The sequence below is a fragment of the Stegodyphus dumicola genome, chromosome 1, assembly GCF_044657685.1.
Source record: "Stegodyphus dumicola isolate Sdum_Otavi_A_Nest chromosome 1, ASM4465768v1".
Taxonomy (NCBI): Eukaryota; Metazoa; Arthropoda; class Arachnida; order Araneae; family Eresidae; genus Stegodyphus; species Stegodyphus dumicola.
This window is the reverse complement of record NC_140768.1, coordinates 242,787,496-242,813,509: the sequence shown is the minus strand read 5'-3', so window position 1 is coordinate 242,813,509 and position 26,014 is coordinate 242,787,496. Positions and strand designations below refer to the sequence as shown.

Sequence of the window (26,014 nt, the reverse complement as noted above, 5' to 3'; positions counted from 1 at the left end):
GTATGTATTTTATTTAGATTAGTCTTAGCTTTATTTAAGGGAAGCAAAATATGCTTTGCCTTTATCGCCACTGCCAACATAAAGCATACAAAAAAAAAAGGTTTGTGGCTTTGAGGCCCGGATTATAGATCATTCCAGATAATGAACGTCCAGATTATCGACTTTGTATCTTTAACTTGTATCAGTGAAACTTAAATAACTTAAATCATCAAGAACTTAGCACAGACACAAAACTTAATTTATGATACAAAATATGATATTAAACTGCCTCATATTATATTAGTTAAATAACTTATTTCTCAGTTGAAAACAAAATTATAAATATCAATGAATTTCTGCATGCTTGAGATATTATATATAAAAAATGAATCCTTCTTTTTAGTATTGATGAAATACGGCTTTCAGTTGATGGCTGCTTAATTGAAAACATTCACATTCTTACTATGCTGTTCTTCGCAAAAACTGAAATGGCAAGAAAGTTACAAAGTTTTGAAATAAAATTCATTGATAAATACTTGTTGGTGAAGAGCTGCTCTCATAGCTGTGTCAGAAGCATCAACCACAAATGCACTTGAGAAATGTAAGAAAGATCTGTCAGATGCCACGATCTTGTACCATCCTTCGTCAGAGGCCCCACTTGCAATTGTAGTTGATTCTTCTGACATAGCTATGGGTGCAGCTCTTCACCAATAAGTTGAAAAAGGATGGCAACCTCTTGCTTTTTACTCAAACTATCTCCAACACAACAGAGATACAGTACATATGATAGAGAGCTCCTCGCATCATATATGGCCATAAGGCACTTTCAACATATGATCGAAGGTTGTAACTTCATTTTATTCATGGACCACAAACAGCTTACATTTCCATTTTGGCAAAAAGAAGATAAATGCTACCCACGACAACTAAGACAACTGGACTTTATCAGCCAATTTACGACTGTATTTGCTACTTGAAAAGTTCAAACAATGTGGTAGCGGATGCGTTGTCTCAGATTCATATAGCTACTATTAGCACACATCTGCTATCGACTACTACCAGCTTGCCAAGGAGCAGGGAAATGATACCGAATTGCAAAATATTTTATCAGGAAATTCGACTACCTCATAAGTGCTGCAGCCTCTCTTAATTGGTCAGCCTCCAGTTATTCTGCACTGTGATATCGCCACTGGTTGCATTCATCCTTTCGCTCCACAGTCATTTCGTTGAGCAGTGTTTAGCATCCTTCACTCTCTCTCACACCCAGGCATTAAAGCCTTTCTAAGTGGCTAAAGGCACTTCCGTTAGCAGTTATATCCACACAATCTGTTGGAGCAGCTTTCTACGCAGGTTGGATCTCCAGATTCAGATCCCCACTTCGGCTAACTACCGACTAAGGAAGGATCACTTCGGCTAACTACCGACTAAGGAAGGATCACTTCGGCTAACTACCGACTAGGGATCATCACTTTTCGATGTACTAACCAAGTTCCTGGGTACTGCTCGACACCGCACATCTCCATACCATTCACCTGCAAATGGCCAAGTTTAAAAATTTCATTAGCAGAAAGCATTAAAGATATTATGTTTTAGTTCTGGTTTCATCAACAGATGGCCCCACTTGCTTATTCTTGTGCAGGCTTTCTTATCTTATCTAATCATTATATCCTATCTCGTTCATTTGCACTTTTGTGGCTGACGATGGTGGTTCGGTAAAACCATCGAAACTAGTCCTGTGAAAATTTGAAAATATAATGCTGATTTTTGTTGTTTGACTTCTGAATTAATATAATTGCCTTTCAGAAGCAAATGATGTAATTTAGAATATGCTATCTTGTTATATAATATAAAGACTATATTAAACCGTTTTTTCATATCCAGTGTTCTCTTCAGTTCTATTTTAAAATGGTATAAAGTAATATTTAATACTATGAATGATGTATTGTTACTGTAAATTTCTTTTTCAAAATGATTATGCAGTCAAAAGTCGTTAATCCTGACTCGTCGGGACTTCGGCGATTCTGGATTATAGATCATCAGTTTAAATCTGGTAAGATGGCATGCAGAAATTATAAAATTAAAAATGTGAAACCATAATTTATGAAATAAAGAACAATTATGATCTAAAGGGTATCAAAATTTACAAAAAAAAAAGCTTAATATATATTTGTTTACTTTATTAAACATTTCTTTCAATGTAAGTTTTTTAAGTTGCTTCATTTTTTTATGTGATAATATATTCTCTTTAATTCTATAAACAAACATAATTTCTTGTTCAGTTGCGAAGTTCCGCTGTTCAAGTCCTGTAATTGCTGTGTCAAGAATACCGACTAATTTGTCAATCGAAATTTTTACGTTTTCAATAACCTAGCGAATTATAATGACGAGGAATTTGATTTAAATCATATCAAACACAGTACATCGAGATGAAATACTACATTTAGTAAGGAATTATAAGCCAAATAAAATAAAAACATCTGCCCTGAAGATAAGGATAGTGCTGACAGATCAAATTCCAGTTCATAGTGCGCCGCAACGTTTACCCCCCCCCCCCCCCCGCAGAGCAGCGTGAAATTGATAAAAACATTTCAGAATGATTAGAGAGTCAAAGGATATTTGCAGCAATTCCACTTTTTGTTTGATGGACATCGGAACATGCTTTCGCTTTGTAGATCCTTTGGTAGCTCCAGAATCGGAAATTCTTTTTGACACAATCGAAAGTTCAAGCTTACTTTTATAAAATTGCTCTAACAGTCTGCAAAAAATAATAAGCCGGATCCAATTCAAAGATTAAGGAACAACGCAATCTGCAACATTAACTGAATTAGATAATTTTAGCTTAGCTTATACTGTCCGTTATACATTAAACGCGCATTCGTAAATGTATTTTGCGCACACGCATATTCGCAGCTGTAATAGTCTCTGCGCAGAAAGTTTGTAGCTTTGTGGTCCGGATTATAGATCATTCTGGATTATGGGTGTCCGAATTAACGACTTTTGACTGTAATGTGTTTTCTAGGATTTTTCATATATACAGTACAAAGTCCATAATCGGGACTCGTCGGGACTTTGGTGATTCCGGATTATAGATCATCAATTTAAATCTGGTAAGATGGCATGCAGGAGTTATACAATTAAAAATATGAAACCGTAATTTATGAAATAAAGAGCAATTATGATTTAGAGGGTATCAAAATTTACAAAAAAAAAGCTTAATATTTATTTGTTTACTTTATTAAACATTTCTATTAATGTAAGTTGTTTAAGTTGCTTCGTTTTTTGTGCTAATACTTTCTCTTTAATTCTATAAACAGGCATAATTTCTTGTTCAGTTACAAAGTTTCACTGTTCTCGAACATAAGCCGAAAGCTATATAAACCTTACTGGTCCGCAGTCAGGGAGTGTCTCGAGAGTGCAAGATAGTCTCAAGTTAGTCAGTCTGTGCAGAGTTGATCGAGTTGACAGCTGAGCAGCTAATGCCTAGTGGGTCGTCGAGTGCATCGAAGTTTCTCTTAGTGTTTTGCAGTTAGTGCATCGCTGAGAGAATGTGTTAAGCTCCGGGAACGACTGAACTGAAGAGTTGGGAGCTGTGCTCTGTGTGTCATCGAGTGCATTGCGAGTTGTAGTGTGGAGAGTCTCGAGAGTACGTGGAGTTCCGAAAACAACCAAGCAGAGTCGCGAGCTGTACTCTGGTGCTTTGCAGTGAAGTCTCCACTGTTATTGCCTTACAGTGGGAAGGCCTTGTTGCTGATTGTTCCAAATCTTCGATGACCATAAAACGTGACTTTGGAGCTGTCCTGATTAATACCAGCCAATAAAGTATGTTTCGATATTTCATCAAGTGTCATCGTTATTTACTCGAAATCTGCACAAACCCGTGAAGAAAATTAAACGTAACAACTGGTGTCAGAAAAAAACGCAACAACTGATGTCAGAAGTAGGATTTGCGAGTGAATGCCAGTGACCCGCCTGCAGAGAAAAATCATGGCGCAGAGGAAATGAAGACTTTGATGGACTTTTTAGCTAAGATAAAAGCTGGATATGATAAGAAAAAAGCTGGACTGGAAGAGCTAAATGCTGGATATGCAGAGATGAGGACTGAGATCAAAGCTGGACTGGAAGAGAAGAAGGTCCGATGAGAAAAAAATGTGGGCCATGAAAAGGTGCAAGATCAACTCCAGCAGGTGAAAGTGGAGCCGTAAAAGATGATGTGGAAATGAGAGAAATGGCTTCTGAAGAGTCAAAGGAGGAAGAAATGAAGGAAGTGGTTAACGAACTGTCTGAGACAAGAAATGATGGATGAAACATCTAACGGGATTAAAGAAAAAGAACGAAAATGTGAAAAAATAGGGAAAGAAGCTTTTGATTCTCAAGTGCCTGAAGTGGAAATGGAAGAAAGTGAAAATGCGACTATTAAGTTCAACAAAACTGATAGTGAAATTACGAAGTCGCAGTTAGCAAGAATTGAATCATCTGAAAGTGCATGGGATGCAGAGCTGGAAGAAGCTGATGTACAGCTTAGGCAGTGTGCTCCAGTACTGCAAGAAGATTCACCCACTTTGCAAACTATGTGTGCATCTCATAGTGCAGATTTTGTACACAAGGACTTGAATCTAAACTTGGATATTTCTGCTCGTAAAGAATAGGATTCTATTTGTGACCCTGGTGCAAACATGGGATCTGGTTCCCAGGAAACTGAGGTGAATGAGCATGTACCATCTGCTAAAAATACCAAAGTGAACTGTAAGCATGCTGCGAATGAACTACAGAGTAGTGAACAAACTGTCTCGGATCTTCCTGTGTTATGACAAGTCTGAAAGGACTGAATCTTCAGACTATGATATGCAAAACAGAAATACATTTGAGAACTGCAGTGGAGAAGTATTTGACCCGGGTATATTTTAAGGAAAAGACGGAAATTCTTTCTGAACTTTAATTTGTATAATTTAAAATTGTTATGTTTAATTTGTGTATCTAGATTGTATATAGTGTAAATATTTGCTTCTTTAGTTATGTTATTTGTTTGTTTTATAACATTTTGTTTGTATCGAATTAGGCTTCTGACCAAGGGTTGTGTGGGGGGAAGGTAGCCCCACACACACTCATTTCTTCGGCACTTCAAGTTCTCCTCTTCGCGCATGCGCGATAAGAATATCATCTCTGCGCGACTGCAAAAGAGAACTTTCGCCTTCTGTTTGTACAAGTGCTTGTACGCGTTTTACTCATAGCTGAGATTCCTGTTATTTATTGCCATGTACGTATTTTGATTAATTAAAGAATTTATTTTTCTAAATTGGGTGTCTAGCCATTAATCAGATCCCAAAGTTGTACTGCCCGAGACGTGCAGTCCTTGGAAGGGGGCAGTGTTACGAAATGTACAGGCGCGTTAAGATAGCTTCTCCGCAAAGCAGTTTTATGGTTGCCATAAAATAACAAGGAAGACAGGGTTGCTTAATTTCGCAATAAATAGCCCATTTGGCGACAAAATTGGCAATAAGCCATGGACGGATGGAGAACCTTCTGGAATGAATTCTAACTGGTTTAGCCCAGAATATTCTAGAACACAAGCCGAAAGCTATATAAACCCTGCTGGTCCACAATCAGGGAGTGTCTCGAGAGTGCGAGATAGTTAGTCTCAAGTTAGTCAGTCCGTGCTGAGTCGATCAAGTTGACAGCCGGGCAGCAAATGCTGAGTGGGTCGTCGAGTGCATCGAAGAGTCTCTTAGTGTATCGCGGTTAGTGCATCATCGAGAGAGTGTGTTAAGCTCCAGGAACGACTGAACCAAAGAGTCGGGAGCTGTGCTCTGTGTGTCGTCGAGTGCATCGCGAGTTGTAGTGGGGAGTGTCTCGAGAGTACATGGAGTTGCGAGAAAGACCAAGCAGAGTCGGGAGCTGTACTCTGGTGTTTTGCAGTGAAGTCTCCCACCATTATTGCCTGACAGTGGGAAGGCTGTGTTGCTGATTATTCCAGTGTGCTTATAGTAGATCTTCGACGTTTGTAAAACATGACTTTGAAGCTGTCCTGATTAATACCGGCCAATAAAGTGTGTTTCAATATTTCATCGAGTATCATCGTTATTCGCTCCAAATCTGCACAAACCTGTGAAGAAAATTAAACATAACAACTGGTGTCAGAAAAAAATGCAACAATATTATAATGATAAATTTTGGTAATATCCTTAACTATTTCATTATATTTTGTGGTAAATGCATAAAAATTTTAACTACTTTTATTTAATTCTATTACTAGTTTATTATACTTCATCAAGGAAATTTTTCTGTTTTTTATGGAAAAGCAAGAAAATTATGTCTGGTTTCTGTGAAAACCCTCATTTATTAGTGTAGTGATCTTTTGTATCATAAAGAAAAGCATTATTTGGAAGCCAGAATCAACCAGAATTTTTTATGAAGAATTAAGTTCTTTTCCATAATAAATTGTACTCTGAATTTTTGTAATTTTATCTTTCAAAAATCTGAAAATTCATGCTAATTCCTAGTAGTTACCTCTCTGATTCTGTGAGTTTGTTTTACATTTTTGACATAATGATTTTGTAGTTATGTATTGTATAATTTATCTTCAAAATAATGAATGGCTTTTAATAAGTTATATAGTTAAATATTTGCTTTTATTTTTGCATTACAGGAATCATTGTTTGTCGCTAGAGTTATATATGATCTGCTGTTCTTTTTCGTTGTCATTATTATTGTCCTAAATCTAATTTTTGGTGTTATCATCGATACATTTGCTGACTTAAGAAGTGAAAAGCAACAGAAAGAGGAAATTTTGAAAAACACTTGTTTCATCTGTGGTATGTACAATACTTTTTTTTACAATGTTATAATTCATTATACTGTATTTAATAACCTAGATTTTATATGTATGTATGTGTGTGTGTGTGTCTGTGACATTATAGAGGTTTGAAGCCATGGTACATTGATAGAATTTAGCAGAGCTGAGTAGAGATGATGAAACCAATCACTTTTTAATTATGGCTGAGAAGACTGCTGCATAGAATGAGTAAAAGGTAAAATCACAGCTGGTTTGTACAAGCCAGTTGTGTTTAAAAGCTGTGTGATTAAAGCCAGCTGTCATTAGTTAAAACATCCTTTCTCATTTTGAACAGGAACAATTCTTCAGAATTCAAAATATCTGGTTGTAACAAAAGTTCTTCACCAAAAAACGTTCATAATCAAGTTAGAAAAAAATAAAAAAAAGAGTACCTTTTAGTGCAGGTAGTAATCACCACTCAAATCTATAATTTTCTGCCAGCATTTTAATAGTTCTGCAAAGCCTTCGAACCAGAAACTTGGTGGCCACGAGTCCAAAAATAGATCAGCCTTACTTCAGACGTCCTGTGCAAAATGGAAGATAGCACCAGCAAGATGTAGCTGCAGGTGTGAAGAAAGGTAGAAGTCCGAAGGAGCAATGTTGGGACTATATGATGGGTGTTGCAAAAAATCCCATTTGAGTCTATAAAGAGTCTATTCCATGAGTGTTGACACATGTGGTCTTGCATTGCCTTGATGGAACATTACCTTTTTCCTTCAGAGCTCAGTTCGATGTTTTTCCTTGATAGCAGCATCAATACAGACTAGCATCTCGCTGTACACCTTACTGCCGAGGGTTTTACTACCAGATACAAAGCATGATCTTTTTGTTAGTCAAATTGCTCTTTGTGATGCTGCCGATGGGCTCAGCGGCTGCAGACCACCCCCTTTTTGGCCAGTATTGTTGAAGTAAATCCAATTTTCATCACGACTCATGATGTGGTTCAGAATTTTGTCTTTGCATTGATATTCAAGCAGATTAGTGCAGGCTCGAACACATCTGTCCATATCTGCTTGAGTCAGCTCATGCGGCACCCAGCGATTAAACAATTACACTACGCCCCCCCCAAAAAAAAATGGGACAATTCTATATCTCCCAACCTATTGGGCCGATTGACAAAATTCAAATTGTGATTTTCATGTCTCAAAAGCGCAACTTGGGTCATATATTAGATTTATATATAGCATTGTTCTAACACACAAAATCATACTTTTTCTGAAATAACATACCATTATTTTTTTCCATATTTTCATTCTACGACTCAAATTATGCCTAGGTACTAAATTTTGTAAAATTTGGTGCAAAATTTATGGAGAAATTCAAAAACTTATCTTGGTGGAATTTTTTCAGTTTGAGCCAAGTATAATTCACTTGGCGATTTTCTTAATATGTGGCAACCAATTTTCCTTTCCTTTCCGTCATGCCAGAGCAGAAAAATAGGCACCTCGTTCCTACCTTTTTACATTGTGCATGAACAGGAAAAGACACTTCGTTTCTACTTCCAAATAATTTTAGCAAAATGTCTAAACCACGTTCGATGTTTTTATCACTTTCAACAAATATACAAATTTCAAAATGGGTAAACTTGGTACTTTGGCGTAAATTTGAGTCGTAGAATTGAAATATGGAAAACAATTGGTATGTTATTTTACAAAAAGTTCGATTTTTTGTGTCAAAATCGAATATTAGAATGATGCTATATATAAATCTAATACATATCCTAAGTCGCACTTTCGAGACATGAAAAACACAAGTTGAATTTCTTCAATCGGCCCAGTAGAGTGGCAGATATAGAACTGTCCCTCTTTTTTTTTTTTTTTTTTTTTTTTTTTTTTCAGTGTACATCAAGCTTATGCAATGTATAGTGTGACTAATAAACATGGCACTTTCTCAAAACCATTGGTTATATAGTACATATACTTCTACGACAGTACTTTGACATTTTTAAATTTTAAAAAAAATTAAATTTGTAAAAATTACAATATAAAAGTTTCTTTACATACTCACAGTCTCTATATTCACATTTATGAAAATGTTATAGCAGGGTAATTATATTTTTAAAATGTTACTTAATAGTTGTTTATGTACGCACTAATGTACACTATTCGAATCACGAATGTTGCTGCCTACACATCTAACTATGAATCTAATGACGTATCTAAATGCCACATCTAAATTTCTGCAAGCGATGGTTCAGCTATAATTCTATGATCAATTACTCAATCTAGTTTTAAAAGGATTTATTAAAATACTAAAATTAATCTAATCTAGAATCGAATCTAATGTTACATCTCATGAGCAGCGTTCTAGCTGCATCATAATGAATCGAAAGTCAAGTTGTCACTGTTGCCATTCTGAGGCAGAGAAAAGTTTGTTTCTAATCAAACCGGAACATCGGCATAGTGAAAGTTTCTAGTCAAACCGGAACATTCCGGCCCCCGTTGGACGATTGTCCAACATCATTTGGAAATGGGAGTGGACTGATATTGGAGACGTCTCGGCGAAAGATTCCATCTGAAGTTCTGACGTCTATGACTCGTACTAGTCCATCTGGACCAGGAAAGGTTTCCTCGATGCGAGCTATTGTCCACCTCATGGGTGTCTTGTTTTTATCCTTTAACAAGACTAGTTCTTGAGATAATGTTCTTGAGGTTGGACCTCACTTGATTCCATTTTGAGCGGTTCTGCAAATGAGTAAGATATTCCACGCTCCAATGGTTCCAGAAATTAGCTCTAAGTTTTTGAATTAAGGTCCATCTAGAAGACAAGGTCAAAGAATCTACAGAATCATTCGGTTCAGGTATCGACAAAAGTGGAGCTCCTATTAGGAAATGACCTTGAGTCAAAGGCTGAAGATCTGTTGGATCAGCCGAAATAGGTGATAGAGGTAGAGTGTTCAAGCAGGCTTCTATTTGTGTAATTAATGTATACAGCTCTTCAAAGTTTAAAATTGTCGTTTTTGCGACCTTTGTCAAAATTCTCTTCATTGATTTTATATTAGCCTCCCATAATCCGCCAAAATGCGGGGAAGAAGGAGGAATAAATCTCCATGTTATACCTTCTTCGGAACTAAAGCGCTGAATAGGATCCAATCTACAAATTCTAAAGAGTTTATCAAGAACATTCTTCGTTCCCTTGAAGATCGTAGCATTATCACTCCAAACAATGGTTGGTTTAGATCGTCTGGCAATAAACCTTCTAAGGCATGCTACAAATGCTTCAGTAGACAAATCCAATACTACTTCTAGATGAATAGCCTTTGTACTAAAGCAAATAAATATTGCGATGTATGATTTAAACGTAACTCTAGATCTTTTCAAATTAGGCTTGTTTAAAACTGCACTTGCAAAGTCCAACCCTATTTTTTCGAATGGTCTAGTTATTACAACTCTATCTCTAAGTAAGTCTCCCATCATTTGGTTTATAGTTTGGTTCCTTGTTCGAAAGCACGTCATACATTTACTTATAACGCGCCTAACTCTATCTTGTCCGGAAGGTATCCAGTATAATTGTCTAATAAGAGAAAGTGTTGTTTGAACGCCCTAATGAAGAGATTTTTTGTGATAATAATCTATGAATAATTCAATGAAATGATGTCTTTTGAGTAAAAGAAGTTGATGTTTCTGGTCTTCTGAAAGATTGGGGTAATGTAGTCTCCCACCAACTCGTAAAAGTTCATCTTCATCCAGAAATACATTTAAGGATAAAACCTTACTGTTACTTGGAACTGATTGTTTTGATTGCAGGCACTTAATTTCAGGTTGAAATTCAGAATGTTGTACACATTTGACTAGCACCTTTGTTGCATTCTGTAGTTCAGAAGCACTCAAAAAACTTTCTTTTCTTAATGGTGGATTGGTTCTACAGTTGTTTACAAACCTTAAACACCACGCAGTAATTCTAATCAATTTGCTGAATGACAAATACCTTTTAATGAATTCGTTCTCAATGGAATTTTCACCTGTGACTGTTGAGTTCACTACAGCTCCCCTTCAAAGTTTAAGCTCTTCATGATCCTTGAAATCTCTTACTGATTCTGCAAGTTTAAGCCACGAATTGATGCTCTGTAATAGCCACTTAGGTCCATGCCACCACATGTCACTATTTCGTAGTTCAGACAACATTATTCCTTTCGGGGAATTTGTCTTTGTTCCTCTGGTCAGCCTATCAGCCGGATTTTCATCTCCAAGGCAATAATTCCAGAACTCGGGTGATGTTTTCTCTCGTATTTCCATTACTCGATGCTGGATGAATGGCTTCCATTTATTTAGATTGCCCTTTATCCAATGTAACGTAACAGAAGAGTCAAAATATACATTCATCTGGAGTCTTTTCTCTAACTTTTCTTTCACCTTTGAGGCTAATCTTGCTCCGATGAGCGCTCCCATCAGCTCTAATCTTGGAAGGGACAGCTTCTTCAATGGAGCTACTCTGGTTTTGGAAATGACAAAACTACTTCCTATTTCACTGTCCATCGTGACGTATCGCAGGTATATCACAGCTCCATATGCCTTCTGACTAGCGTCGGTAAAGCAATACATTTGAATATCTCTCAATTCAGACTTGTTAGTCTTTCGGAAGTAATGTCGCGGAGTTTTTACATCCTGAATCGCTGATAGTTCATTAATCCATTTTTTCATTCTGTTTTCAAAGTCCAATGGTAACGGATCATTCCAATCTACTCCAAGTTGCCAAATTTCCTGCATTAGTATTTTTGCCCTAATAGTGAATGGACTTATAAATCCAATGGGATCGTAAAGCTTTGCAATAGTTTTAAGAACTTCTCTTTTTGTCATTAACTTTGTTTTCCCTTGATTAGTTAGATTTTATGATTCTATCTTCAGAAGGTCTTCCTTGTAATTCCATTTATATCCCAATACCTTCTATTCCAGAACTTTCTGGATTTCACCATTTTCGTATTCGTCAAAAACTTCCTGCAGATTCCCACAATTTGTTTTCCATTTTCGCATGTTGAAACCAGCAGCCTTCAAAATATATCTAATATCTTCATATATGAGTTTGGCTTCGTTTTCGTCTTCATCCCCACCTATTAAATCGTCTACGTATAAACATTCGTTCAATAGTTTTTAATTCGTTTAATAGTTTAGTTATTGCGTTGTTTCTTTAAAAGTATCTATGTGATGTTTGATAGTAGCGGCAAGCAAAAATGGGCTGGATGTAGCTCCAAACAAAACGCGAGTCATTCTAAGTATTTTCTTGTTACGTTTCCCATCCTTATCTGTAAGGTTATTTGCCCACAAAAATCTTACAGCATTCCTATCTTCAGATGACAGAGAAATCTGGAGAAAGGCTTGTTCAATGTCAGCAGTAAATGCTATGCTCTGTGTACGAAATTGTATTAATATCTCTAACAATGGTGGATTTAAATTAGGACCGGAATAGAGACAATCGTTTAAAGAATATTCGTTTTTCAAATGGCTGGATGCATCCAATACAACTCTCACGGGCTTGTCAGGTCGAATAACTGGCTGGTGAGGCATGTAATAAATTCTTCCTATTTCTTCAGAACTTGGATCAATTTCCTCAGCTATACCCATTTTTAAATGTTGTTCTATAACTGACTGATACTGCTGATGAAGCAGTGGATCATTTCTTCATTCCAAGGTAGCTTAACCTCATATCGTGTTTCTTTAAATTTGATAGTTCTGTTAAAATTCTCTAAAATGTCATTATCTATTTTACTAATTTCCTTCCCTTGTTCTATTCCCAGTGTTTCCAATTCCCAAAACTGCTTTAACTGTGTTGAGACCAATTTGTCATCAACAATAATGTCCATGTTTAACAATTTACCGTTAGAATCAGCCTGGCCTTGAAGGCACCATCCAAATATTGTTTCGGAAGCTATAAGTTTATTTTTAAAACGTTTAAGTCTACCAGTTATTACTTCATGATAGTAATCTGCTCCGATCAAAACAGTAATATTTTTGTCACTGAATTCACAAGAATCAGCTAATTATAGTCCTATTATCTCTTTGTTAATTTTGGAAACTGGGATATCAGGGAAAGCTAAATTAGTTGCACATATTTGGTTAGTTTCTAAAGCTTCAATTTATATATTTAAGGATGGTTTACTTCTGTTTTCTAGTTTAACTTTCACAACATTGTAAGTTTGCTCTGTTGCCTGGTTAACCCCAAAGGCAAATACGGACAGTCTCCTTTCGAATAACAGGGTAAACTACGAATAGTGAATTCTGAACTACGAAATAGTGACATGTGGTGGCATGGACCTAAGTGGCTATTACAGAGCATCAATTCGTGGCTTAAACTTGCAGAATCAGTAAGAGATTTCAAGGATCATGAAGAGCTTAAACTTTGAAGGGGAGCTGTAGTGAACTCAACAGTCACAGGTGAAAATTCCATTGAGAACGAATTCATTAAAAGGTATTTGTCATTCAGCAAATTGATTAGAATTACTGCGTGGTGTTTAAGGTTTGTAATTTACACTTCTCTGAAATGTCCTGAATTATAAAACTTCTCATCGATCCATTGTCCAATAGAATACGAACTGGTTCTAAATTATCCTTCTCAGAAAATAGACGTATCATCACAGTACACATTTGTAGCAATGCACTGCGGAAAGTTTCGGTTTTTAATTGACTAATCTGAACATCTTCTTTACTGGATGGAATTGTCGACACAACCGATTTGGTTTCGAGTTGAAAACAAATAGACCTATTGCGTTTTTTATTACATATTTCTTTCCTTACACTGCTTAATTTTATGCTGAGAATTTTAGACACAAAAAACATCGGGCTTGAGATTTTAAAATATTTCTTGTCTCCTCCACGGTTTTAATTTCGCAGCGCTCTGAATCGTGTAGTTCGTCACAGTTACTGCTAGCGACTGGAGCAACATATTCATACATTTTAGGTGAACTTTTCTCAAACTGTTTACTGCGCTTGTTGTTTACATTATCGTGAGCGGAGTGGAGACGATCGTTTGATTTATGCCTCCAGTTATGAATCATTTCCGCTCGGTGTTTTGTTTTTGTTTCTTTACTCTCATTTAACTGCATAGCTCTTTCGCGGCTTTCTATTTCTTTACGAATAAATTCCATTAATTTGTCAACATTCCATGTGTAGTCACTGTTTCTACTGTGACTGTATTCTAATGTTATCTCTGATGGAATTAATTTTAACAATATTGGGCAAAGTAAACTACCGTAAGTTTCTGATACGACGTTCATTGACTTTAAGCATCTAATTTGAGTTTCACACTGATCATATAAATTCCTAAGATTTTCTATATCCCTTACATTTCTAATAGGGGAAAGATTTAACAGTTTATTCATGTGAGCATTTATTACCAAATCTTTTCTCCCAAACCTGCTAGTTAACAATTCTATAGCTGAATCGTAGTTCTTCATTTGTAAGCGAGAGTTCGAAAACGGCATTATAAGCTACCCCTCCTAGTAATGACTTTAAGTAACTGAACTTATTTACTTTTGATAATGAGTCATTGTTATGGATAGCTGCCTCAAATTGACTCCAAAATTCCTGCCAATTCCTAGAATCACCAAAAAATTTAGCGATAGTCAATTTTGGAAGGCAAATAATTTTATTATTTTCAAGTTTGGAATCTATAGCGGTTTTATTAGGAATGTTCATACTTTCCTTATCCGAATTTTTGAGTTTGTGTAATTCCTTCAATTTTTTTCTTGCTCTAAATTGCCACAATTAGATTTTTTTCTTCATATTCTAGAGCACATGAAACTCCAAGTTCAAATTCATCCTCTGGGACCTTCAAATCCTGTTCTATTTGAGTGTTTAAATCACTCAAAGTGTTTGCCTTTTCGTTTAATATGTCTAAAGTTTCTTCTATTACATTTATACTAACATCATCTTTGCTTAATTCTGTCTCAATTTTCTTTAGTACCTTGGACACTGTGGTCCTTAATACTTTGCATTTCGATTTAAGCTTAGCGACAGGATCTTCCATAATTACTTTAAAATAGAAAACTTATCCTACCTGTTTGCAGGCTTCGCACACTTCACACTGTGCCAATCCATACTTACGAATCTATATTTTCGAATATTAGCTGGCTTCCTGGCATGTAGCACCAAAAAATGTTTATGTACGCACTAATGTACACTATTTGAATCACGAATGTCGCTGCCTATGCATCTAACTATGAATCTAATGACTTATCTAAATGCCACATCTAAATTTCTGCATGCGATGGTTCAGCTATAATTCTATGATCAAATACTTAATCTAGTTTTAAAAGGATTTATTAAAATACTAAAATTAATCTAATCTAGAATCGAATCTAATGTTACATCTCATGAGCAGCGTTTTAGCTGCGTCATAATGAATCGAAAGTCAAGTTGTCACTGTTGCCATTCTGAGGCAGAGAAAAGTTTGTTTCTAATCAAACCGGAACATCGGCATAGTGAAAGTTTCTAGTCAAACCGGAACATTCCGGCCCCCGTTGGACGATTGTCCAACATCATTTGGAAATGGGAGTGGACTGATATTGGAGACGTCTCGGCGAAAGATTCCATCTGAAGTTCTGACGTCTATGACTCGTACTAGTCCATCTGGACCAGGAAAGGTTTCCTCGATGCGAGCTATTGTCCACCTCATGGGTGTCTTGTTTTTATCCTTTAACAAGACTAGTTCTTGAGATAATGTTCTTGAGGTTGGACCTCACTTGATTCCATTTTGAGCGGTTCTGCAAATGAGTAAGATATTCCACGCTCCAATGGTTCCAGAAATTAGCTCTAAGTTTTTGAATTAAGGTCCATCTAGAAGACAAGGTCAAAGAATCTACAGAATCATTCGGTTCAGGTTTTGTTTCTAATCAAACCGGAACATTGACATAGTGAAAGTTTCTAGTCAAACTGGAACATCGGCATAGTGAAAGTTCATCGGCATAGTCAAACTGGAACATCGGCATAGTCAAACTGGAACAATAGTTATACAGTACAAAGCCCTAAATCCGGATGTCCATTATTTGGAATGATCTAAAATCTGGACCTCAAAGCCACCATCAATATTTTTCTCATAGGCTTTACGCATGCGCATTTGATTCCCCCCCGCGCATAATAAAACATCTGTAGATTCCCGATTCTTAATTTTTCTTCAAAATACCTTGTTATTGAAGAATAATCATTTTGGCATAAATTTGTACAATCAGTAATTTGCTCCTTGCTGCATATCTGCTTGGCATACATCTCAAACCGAAACATTCCACTTAGATACATCGTTGATCTGATGCCAACCTGGCAAATAATTATTTATTATACTTTCCTTTCATTACCACATGTTTATAAAAACATAACAACTTGAGTAATGGCTCATGTAGCGATGCTTAAACAATTTTTTTATCTGTAATTGAATAATAAAGGAGTATGGTAACCTTTTATGTTGTCATGACGCTTGGTGATGATTACAGATTTAAGTTAAATGCGCTAAAAAATGTTCACAAGGAAAAATTTACCAACATTTTTTTTTTCCATATGCTAAAAATAGATTTTGTTGATGATACTCATAGACCCAAAGATTACATTTAGGACTATTTGATCTAAGAATAACTGATTTATTATTCACATAAACCTAGAACCAGCGCCAGGGCTCGTATGGCCGCACCCAGTCGCAGAATTTACGGCCTACAGAGACTGTATCAAGCGATAAGATATCTAGAGCTGGCCCTCATATGGCTTAAGTATATGTGGGAATTTATTTATTCAGAACTCTGATGAGCTTTAAGCATGTGCAAGAAATAGACATAACTATAATAAATAACTGTTGCAGTTCAGGCTTAATTGTCTTAGTGCATGATAGAAGCATGATAAAACTCAACAGAACAACTTGTCGTTAGTTGCCAAGCTCATGATGCATAGGCAAATATGTGTAGTGAAGGATAGATAAATTTGATGATGATAGCGGCTAATTTTAAAGGTTTTAGGATATTGCAAAGCAAAGGTGAAATTTTCCAATTAACGGATTTTGTAAAGAAATGTGGAGAAGCAGTAATAAATGAAGATGATATAAAAGAAATTTTTCATTGTGATGACACTGCTTCTCAATCATCAATCAATTAATGAATGGCGAAATCTGTAGTATAGTTCTAGATCCAAAAAATACCGCTACTGACAATGAAGAAAGTGACAGAGAAGTTACTGGAAACGAGAAAATGTCGATTGACAAGTTAGTCGGAATTCTCGAAACAGCAGTTACAGGACTTCAACAATGTAACTGAACAAGAGATTTTCTCTGTCTACAGAATTAAAGAGAAAGTATTGGCACACAAAAATGAAGCAACTTAAACAACTTACATTGAAAGAAAAATTTAATAAGGTAAACAAATAAATATTAAACTTTTTTCGTAGGTTTTGATACCCTTTAGATCATAAATACTTCATTATTTCATAAATAATAATGTCATATTTTTAATTTTATAATTTCTACATGCCATCTTACTAGATTTAAACTGATGATCTAATATCAGGAAAAATCCCAAATCCGGAATCACCGAAGTCCCGACGAGTCCGGATTTCGGACTTTGTACTGTATTTTTCTTCAGTGATGCCTTCAGAGAAGACAAAATGATTTGAAACCGTGGATTGTCTGTCTTAGAGAAAAACAATTTATTCAGATGAATTTTGTAACAAATAATGACAAATATATTTAGGGATTTTAAATAATTTAAAATGTTTCCATAAATCAAAATAATAGTAAAAAATTTTGTTTTCATATGTGTAATTTATGTTACAAACATTCATGTACTTGTCATTGTTATCTTTTGAGCTGGGTCTTGTGTAATTAGAAAAAATTTGCTCTTTACAGCTTGCCATAAAAATTAATTAAATTTTCTCTATATTTCCTTCCCAAAAAGCTAGCTAATAGTTTAAACTTAATTGTAAATAGTGTGCTGTACAATATGCAGTAAAGTACAAAAAAGACTGTATAAACCAGTTTCAATTCTTTCTTTCATTCTGAGCCTAAGAAAAACAAAATTTGAAAGAAAAATATATTTAAAATATGTGTGCATATATGTACTTTACTTCACTGAGGTGAACAATGGATCTCTGTTGATCAATTAGAATAATTAATGTACGTACTAAAGGGTAATGTTTTGTCATTAAATCACCTCAGTTTAGTGTTCATTTTATTTTTGATGTATTAAATGCCTTTCGTTTAATACAGGCTGCTATTGTGTAAATTTCAATATAACTGAATGCTAGTCTATATATTTCTTAAATTAATTTGCATTCAAATATTATGGTATCTTTGTTTCCAAAATTTTGTGTTATGTAGTTTCTTGTATATAAGTTTATCTATGTCCTTTCATTGTATGCCTGAAATTTAATTTCTCCTTTAGGCCTTGATAGAGCATCTTTTGATAATAAAACTGTGTCATTTGAAGAACACATACGATGTGAGCATAATATGTGGCATTACTTATATTTTATTGTTCTGGTGAGAGTTAAAGATCCTACTGAATTTACTGGCCCAGAAAGCTATGTTGCATCCATGATAAAGGTGTGTACATTGCTTAAAGTATGAAGTTTTCATCTCATTAATTTTCTGATTGCAGCAAAATTCCAGTTATTCAGAATGTTCAGGGTAATATTTAAAATTATACACTATTGAAAAATGACCCTCCCTGTTATTGTATTACCCTTCCCGTATTAAGAAATGAAGAAAAAAAAAGAGTATATAATAATTCTGCCAGCATATTTAATGTAATTATAAATATTTTAAATAGGAATATTGCCTGTTGTAATGTATTTGCAGTAATTTACAAAACAAACAATCTTCTTAGTAGAACATAAATTTTATTTCTAGTTCACTGTGATAGACAAATTTTATACAATTCTTAAGTGTCAAAATTTTCATACTACTCCTAGCTGGTAAAAAAAATACAGAATTCTAATCTTTTAAAAACAATATCTCACGTTGCTGAGTAACGGTTTTAATACAAATATGGCGTTGCCACTTCAACAATAATTATATTTATTTATTAAATAACAAGATATTACAACCTCTACCCCTCCAGATAAACTTTAATTTATATTTTTATGGTTTTTTCAAAACAACAATATCAGCACAATACAGAATTGAAATACAAGATATAACATAATAAGATACACTGAGGAAGAGAGGAAGGAACAAAATATTTTTTTTATCTATATAGAGAAACAAATTATTTAATCAGGCCATGGAGTACGACTTAATGCGTCTACATTTTTATGGTTTTTACCACTTCGATGAACGATCATGTAATTGTAGGGTTGTAGTACTAGTGCCGAACTCATAAGTCATGGATTTAGACTCACGTTATTTTTGAGTTAAACTAAGGGATTATGATCGGTCATGATGAGGAATTTAGTATGCCCGTCTAAATAACATTGAAGTTTCTTTACAGCAAATATTATGGCGGCGCATTCCTTTTCTGAGGTAGAGTACTTTTTTTCAGTTTCTGTAAACTTCTTACTGAGGTATAATACTGGATGTTCATTGTTTCGTTCATCTTTTTGAGCTAAAATGACACCCATCTGAAACACATCTGAAACATCAATTTGCAAAATAAACTCCTTATTGAAATCAGGCGAGTGTGACAAAGGCTTTTGCGGCAGTTTTGCTTCTTCAACAACTCGCTCTTGTCTGTTTAGTTTCTTGAAAAACTTCTCTTTGACTTGCATCTCAACTCCAGAACTTAACAATTCATTTGGAACTTTTAACTGAGAATCGTTTAATTTTGTCAGTTCTTTCTTTTCAGATAGTTTTTGCTTGTTGCGAGATGAACCTTTGTTCTTATCTGTTACTTGCATTCTCATTGAATGTAGCAACTTTGAGTATCCTCTATCATGTTTATGCCTCTTTCCTGAGTTTTTTGACACGAGCTTATATTCTGAACGTATTTTTAATTTCTTAGCCTTAGAAGCACCTTCATGCGTTCTTTTATCAGAAGTTCTTTGATCTGCTGTTAACAAACTGTCAAACACATCTTTGCTTTTTGGAGGAGAAGGAACTGGGGAACTTGTAGAGGAATAATCATACACATTATCCATAGAAGATGAATCACCAGGTAAATAAGGTGGTTTGTCAGATTTCTGTGAAGCATTGACAGAAACTTGACTTTTAGGAGGGTGAGTATTGACCAAATTATTATGAGTTTTAGCATTAATATTTGTTTGGTTCTGAATCAAAATTGTGTAGTTCTGCATTGGATCCCTATATTTTTCATTACTAACAATTACTTCCCTTTCATTTGCATTTTTATCTAATTTCTTTTTCACCAACAATCCGTTTTCTTATACTTTGAAATCATTTGTCTTGCTGGAATTTTCATTTTTAGCTTTGAATTAACATTAATCACTTTCTTAAGTTCCTTGTCTTCCTCATCAGCTTGAGGTAAAATATCTTCGTCAGTTTCAATAAACTTCAGTTCTAGTTTCTCCATTTCAATTTCTCTGCTTCGATCATCTTCATGAGATCTTTTTACTTGAGATCATGTCAAAACTGCATTTATTTTTTTCTAAATTTAAGAATGATTTATTTTTGGACAATTATGCAGTTTTGTTACCCAATACATATCTTCTGGGATCATTTGTAACAACAGCTGCTTTTGTCTTTATATGACCAAGTTCGCAATTAATTTCAACTTCAGCTAATGGTAGACATACTAAATGGTCATTTAAGAGATATTGTACCCAGACATGTTCTCCAATCATTTTTGCTTTATCTACATATTTTCGAGATATAACATCTACTGTGGCTCCTGTGTCTCAAAGAATAGGCATTTCATACCCATTAACTAAACCGTTAATTGTATATGTCTCTAACAAATCATCATTTGAAGATACGCAATTTACCTTTTCATTTGGTTTTAAGCGAGGACACTGAGGCTTAAAATGTTCATATGATCCACACTCGAAACAACGTGGTTGATATCTTTTGTCATATAAATTTTCTTGGTTTTTGTTTTGGAACTGATTCCTTTGCTGATGATCTTTCTTGTATTTTGAATCATCCCATCTATCAGAATGCTTAAAATGAGGCGGATGCTCTATTTTTTTCACAAAATTATCGTAACGCGGTTTAAATGATCCTTTGTTAATTTTCTCAGTTTGATTGGCAGAAAATTTCGGTTTTATTGTTTTTCTCACATCTTCAAAATCTTCAATTTTCTTAACTATTTCAGTAGGTGAAATGATGGTTGTCCATTGATCCATAAAATGTTCTTTGAAATCGGGAGAGGTACGCTTTTTTATTTGATCAACCAGCATGAGATCTTTTAGCTGTTCAAAAGTTTTAATGTTTAATCCGTTAAGCCATCCTTCTAAATAATTCTTTAATTCATAGTAGAAATCATACCAAGTACTTTCAGTAGATTTTTGGTGTTTATTAAATAGTTGTCAAAATTTTTCCGCACTTAATTTAAATCGTTGTAACAGTAAAGTTTTTACATATTCATACTTTTTAGCGTCCTCTTCTGGTTCTCTAGCAATAAGCTGAACAATGTCGGGAGGCAGCAATGAAATAAGTTGAGTCACTTGATTTTCAGCAGGTATATTCATTATTTTAGCTTGACGCTCAAATAACACCAGAAATAAAGTTGAAACGTGGCATGACATCGTGAATTCTGATTTTTAAAGGCTGCTCAGCTAACTGCGTAGTTTCTACCAGCTGTGCTGTTGCAGCCATTGCTTCCAACTGAAGTTTCTGTAGCTCAAAGGCTCTAATTCGCTCTTCTTTTCTTTCTCTTTCGCGTTCTTCTCTTCTTTCTTCTCTTTCGCGTTCTTTTTCTTTTTCGCATTATTCCTTTCTTTCCCTTTCTTCTCTAATTGCAGCCAGTAGTTCTCGAGTGAACTCCTCATCATAACCGGGACTTTCAGTAATCAATTTATACAACTGAGCAATCATAAATTCAGGTTTCACGGCAATTTTACCCACGTCAGTTCGACGACTTTACTATCTATCTCCACGCCTGGTTGGCGATAACAAAAACAATTTTTACCAGTTTGGCAATACAACTTTTAGAATATACAATCTGTAATACGTCGGGATGACGTTACTATCTACCACACGCCTAGGTGGCGAGAACTAAGAAAAAAACTTTTGCCAATTCTGCAGTATAATCAAATCACACTACGTCAGTTTGACGTTGCTACTTATTTTCCACGCGCCTGCTTGGCAACAAATTCAAAATTCAGCTAGCAGTTCTTTTTTTTTTTTTTTTATATATTTATATATATAATATATATATATAAATGCCGGGATGGCTTACACATATCAATTATCAACATAAAAATTCGATACAAATAAAAGCAAAGCATAAATAATAATTTTAAAATACTTCTTTACCACAAATACCAATTATAAATTTAAGCTGAATATTTTTAGTGTGAGTTATTTTAAATAAAATCATACACGATGAACTATAATTCTGAAACAAAGTATTAAAATTCAATAAAAGCTTTTTTAAGAAAACCAAAAGTTAATCTTATTTTCAGAGATCAGCAGTATCCTGTTTTGACAGATTTTTGCTCGGACGCAAGTTACAGAAGCACAGAAGATAACCTTTAAATGATCCATTTCAAATCTGGCTTTAAAACGGCAGACTTCTTACATTCATTTCTCCTTGAAATAAACAAACTCGGCAATTGGAATTGGCAAACTTGTTCTAAAAAATTTAGCAAATTTCTGGGATTAGGAAACCAGCACCATCGAAATTGATAATTGCACTCCTAATTTCCAGGATCTCGGTGGAACCTCCAATTAATTAAGAGTGTAATGTATTTGCAGTAATTTACAAAACAGACAATCTTCTTAGTAGAACATAAATTTTATTTCTAGTTCACTGTGATAGACAAATTTTATACAATTCTTAAGTGGCAAAATTTTCATACTACTCCTAGCTGGTAAAAAAAATACAGAATTCTAATCTTTTAAAAACAATATCTCACATTGCTGAGTAACGGGTTTAATGCAAATATGGCGTTGCCACTTCAACAATAATTATATTTATTTATTAAATAACAAGATATTACACTGTGTATGAAACATTTTCAAATCCATTTGAATATCCATCTACTTTATTGATGTCATTCTTCTTTTTTTCTTTTTTTTCCTTCCTCCATCTGAAAACATATAGCTGTTTTTTGACAAAACCATTTCTTAGAGAAATTGCTTAGTTCTTCTGTAGCATAGACTATGTTTTAGACATACCTTGAGTTCTCTTTATACCGAATTATTTATGTAGCATACTATGTTTTGGTACTTTCAAAAGAAGCCAACTATGGCAGGAATTTAAATTTTTATTTCTGGTTTGTGATATCATAATGAGTAGAATATACAGAGGGAAAATAATAAGTTATTGCTATAAGAAAACCATTATAATAAAGAAAAATGAAGATATCACCAGCAATTTGAAATTGAAAAAGAAGCCAATAATTGTCCATGTATGTTAATTTATTAGTTGTTTATTTGTTATCTTTAACAAAAATAGAAGTGTAACTTTGCAAAATTGTAATCTGTGTCTTTTTCTTCCCCTCAATTTCTAAATAATATTTTTCTTCAATAACTGATCCTGAACTAGACTTTCTATTTAAATAAAATAATTCCTCTTCTAGTGCTAAAAAAGGTTAAAGTTATCTGGTTGTCATAAAAAATTTCAGTACTGAATATTTTACATGTTTCTAATGAATTTTTTTAAAAAATTACGTTTACAAATTTCTTTAGGATCGTAACCTGGACTGGTTTCCTCGTATGCGTGCTATGTCTCTTGCTGCAGATGAAGCTGAAGGAGAGCAGAATGAAATGCGAACTTTACAGGTTCAGTTGGAAAATACTCAAAAGCTTGTATCAACATTATCACATCAGCTTGCTGAACTGCGAGATCAAGTTAGTGTTTTTATCATTTTTGAATTTTAAATTTCTTAGCATCTAATATTTGTTATATTTCGTTAACTGTACTCTCAAATCTAAATATCAGGTTTTAATTTTGTATGTATTAAAATACAGAATATGTTTTATTCCAGTATATGCTTAATATTTTTTGTGCATTGAAGATTTGAAAAGCTGTGTATTAGTATTCGTATGGTATTCGTATATTGCATTGGCATTTGTGGTATTTAAAAAAAAAAAAAAAAAGCAAAGTTGTTGTTTGTAAAATGTTTAAAAGCGTTATTTATTGTATTAAGATTTTAGATTAAGCTACTCTTAAACAGAGTAATTGGTTAGTGCATTTCTTTCAATTAAAATATGTGAAGAAATTCTGTGATATTGAGAAAGTATAAAATTAAGCATTACTCAATTTCAGAATTTGCCTAATTTTATATTGGAATTGAAATTTTTCTGCTTAACATTTTATTTGATGTTGATTTTGAATATTTCTGAATTTTCATTTTTTCCCCATCATACTCAGTTTGCTTTGAGGGGTTGGTTAATAAATAAATTGCAGTAATTGTTGTAAGTATGGGGTGACGGGGGATCTGTTTGATTTATTCAGAACATAATGAGCAAAGAATGTTTGAAAATTTCTGCATTGAGCAATAAATTGTGATTTAATATTCTTCTTGTTTTCAATTTTTTAAAGATTATCTTTATTCTTTATCATGTTTAAAACAATTTTCTCTAACATATTCTCATGAAATTAAATCAGAAGTATAAAGAAGTCTTTTTTAAAATGCACCAAAAATTTTGGTGTGTGTGTATGTACAGCAAAATACATTTAATGCAAAAACGCTTAAGATGAAATATCAGTTAACATGGAATAATACAAAAGTCCCAACAAACTACTATATATTTTCATGCATTTTGTTTCTCTTAACACGAAACAAAAATCACTTAACACAAAAAGATATCTTCTCTGGGAATGAACAAAATACGGAAAACACCGGTCTCGCAGGTGAGATTTAAGAGGGGGTGTGAAATGAAAGAGAGATGGTTTCACATGTTTCATAGAAAGGAGGCTAACTTAGCTTTGATATATCCTCGAAATAGCCTGTGACATGAGCCAGTTTTGTTTATTTAAGCTACTTTCACCTTCCACCCCTACAAATGCCATACAAGCATCTCATCTCTTGTCAATTTGGCTTTGAAATTCAGTGACGAGTACATCACAGTGTGAGTAAAAATCTGTAAGTTTGGTTCGTATGTTGCACTCTGCATGGAATTCAGCGATTCCAAGAACAAATAAAAATTGTTTTTGTCATGAACGATTCTCGAATGTATCAGATTCTTTGGCGCCAAAAGAAATGGAGAAGGAGGATATTGAAACTGTGTCAATACTTAACCTTTTCGCGACGGCGCACCTTTGTTTAAGATGCTCGTGCGGGATGGAAGTGACTCGAAAACAGTCACTGTACAGGACGGAGGTTTTGCATTGCTAAGTGCTAAGCCTAATTTTATAAAATAAATCAGAAAAAAAAAAGTTTCACTTCTAGCATCATAATTTTTGGAATCATTTTAGATTATTACTTGAGCTCTTATATATGTTAAAATTAGCACTTAATAATGTTTTTTTCTTTGTTTTATATGAAAATATACTTAAAAATTTCCTTGTCTTGTAAAATAATTTTTGGAAGCGCTATTCAAATTGTTCCAAAGTTTTAATTGATAAAATTAATCAATAAAGTTTAAAATTAATAAAACAACACCATAAAGACTATTTACAGTAAGAAGTAACAAAGTTTAAAATGAAGACGGAGTGTGGTAAATCTCGAAGCACGGAGAAGTCTAACTTTCTAACTCTTTAGAAAAAGAATCATCACTCTCATCTGCATTAGTAAATGGCTCATTAACCATAGGAGGGTATTCTTCCTCTGATAAATAGCGCCTTCCATAATAGACTGGAGGTGAGGCTTTCCAAAATAAAAAGAGAAGAAACGGAAATATATCTGAAGTCAATGCAAAACATAATAGAACTCCACATATTAACCCTAAAAGACCGTATATATTAGAGGGAGAAAACAGAATAAAAAAAAGGAATTGAATATAAATCAGACACGCGAATATTTATATTAGCACATGGCGATTTAAAGAGCCCACGTTTGTTTACGCTTTCCCTCCCCCCCCCACCCTCGCAACAGTTGATGAGTAAAATACCTTTTCTCAAAAGTCAGACAGAATATATCAAACTCAAGGTCAGGAACCTAAAACTGTGTTAATTTCAAAAGTAATGGACATAAAATGCCATCTAGTGGCCTTCAGAAAAACGTTCCAGCTTAAAAT

At 34.3% G+C, this 26,014-nt stretch overlaps 1 protein-coding gene across 12 annotated transcripts in view; it reads left to right on the top strand.

Annotated features, from left to right (window-relative positions):
- Itpr (Inositol 1,4,5,-trisphosphate receptor) overlaps positions 1–26,014 on the top strand; it is a 277,133-nt gene that overhangs the window by 234,642 nt on the left and 16,477 nt on the right. For all 12 annotated transcript variants that reach the window (XM_085827003.1, XM_085826988.1, XM_085826993.1 and 9 more), the window contains 3 exons: positions 6,623–6,788; positions 18,156–18,316; positions 23,522–23,683. In XM_085827003.1, the coding sequence (XP_085683129.1) occupies positions 6,623–6,788; positions 18,156–18,316; positions 23,522–23,683 (489 nt within the window). The remainder of the gene's footprint in view (positions 1–6,622; positions 6,789–18,155; positions 18,317–23,521; positions 23,684–26,014) is intronic.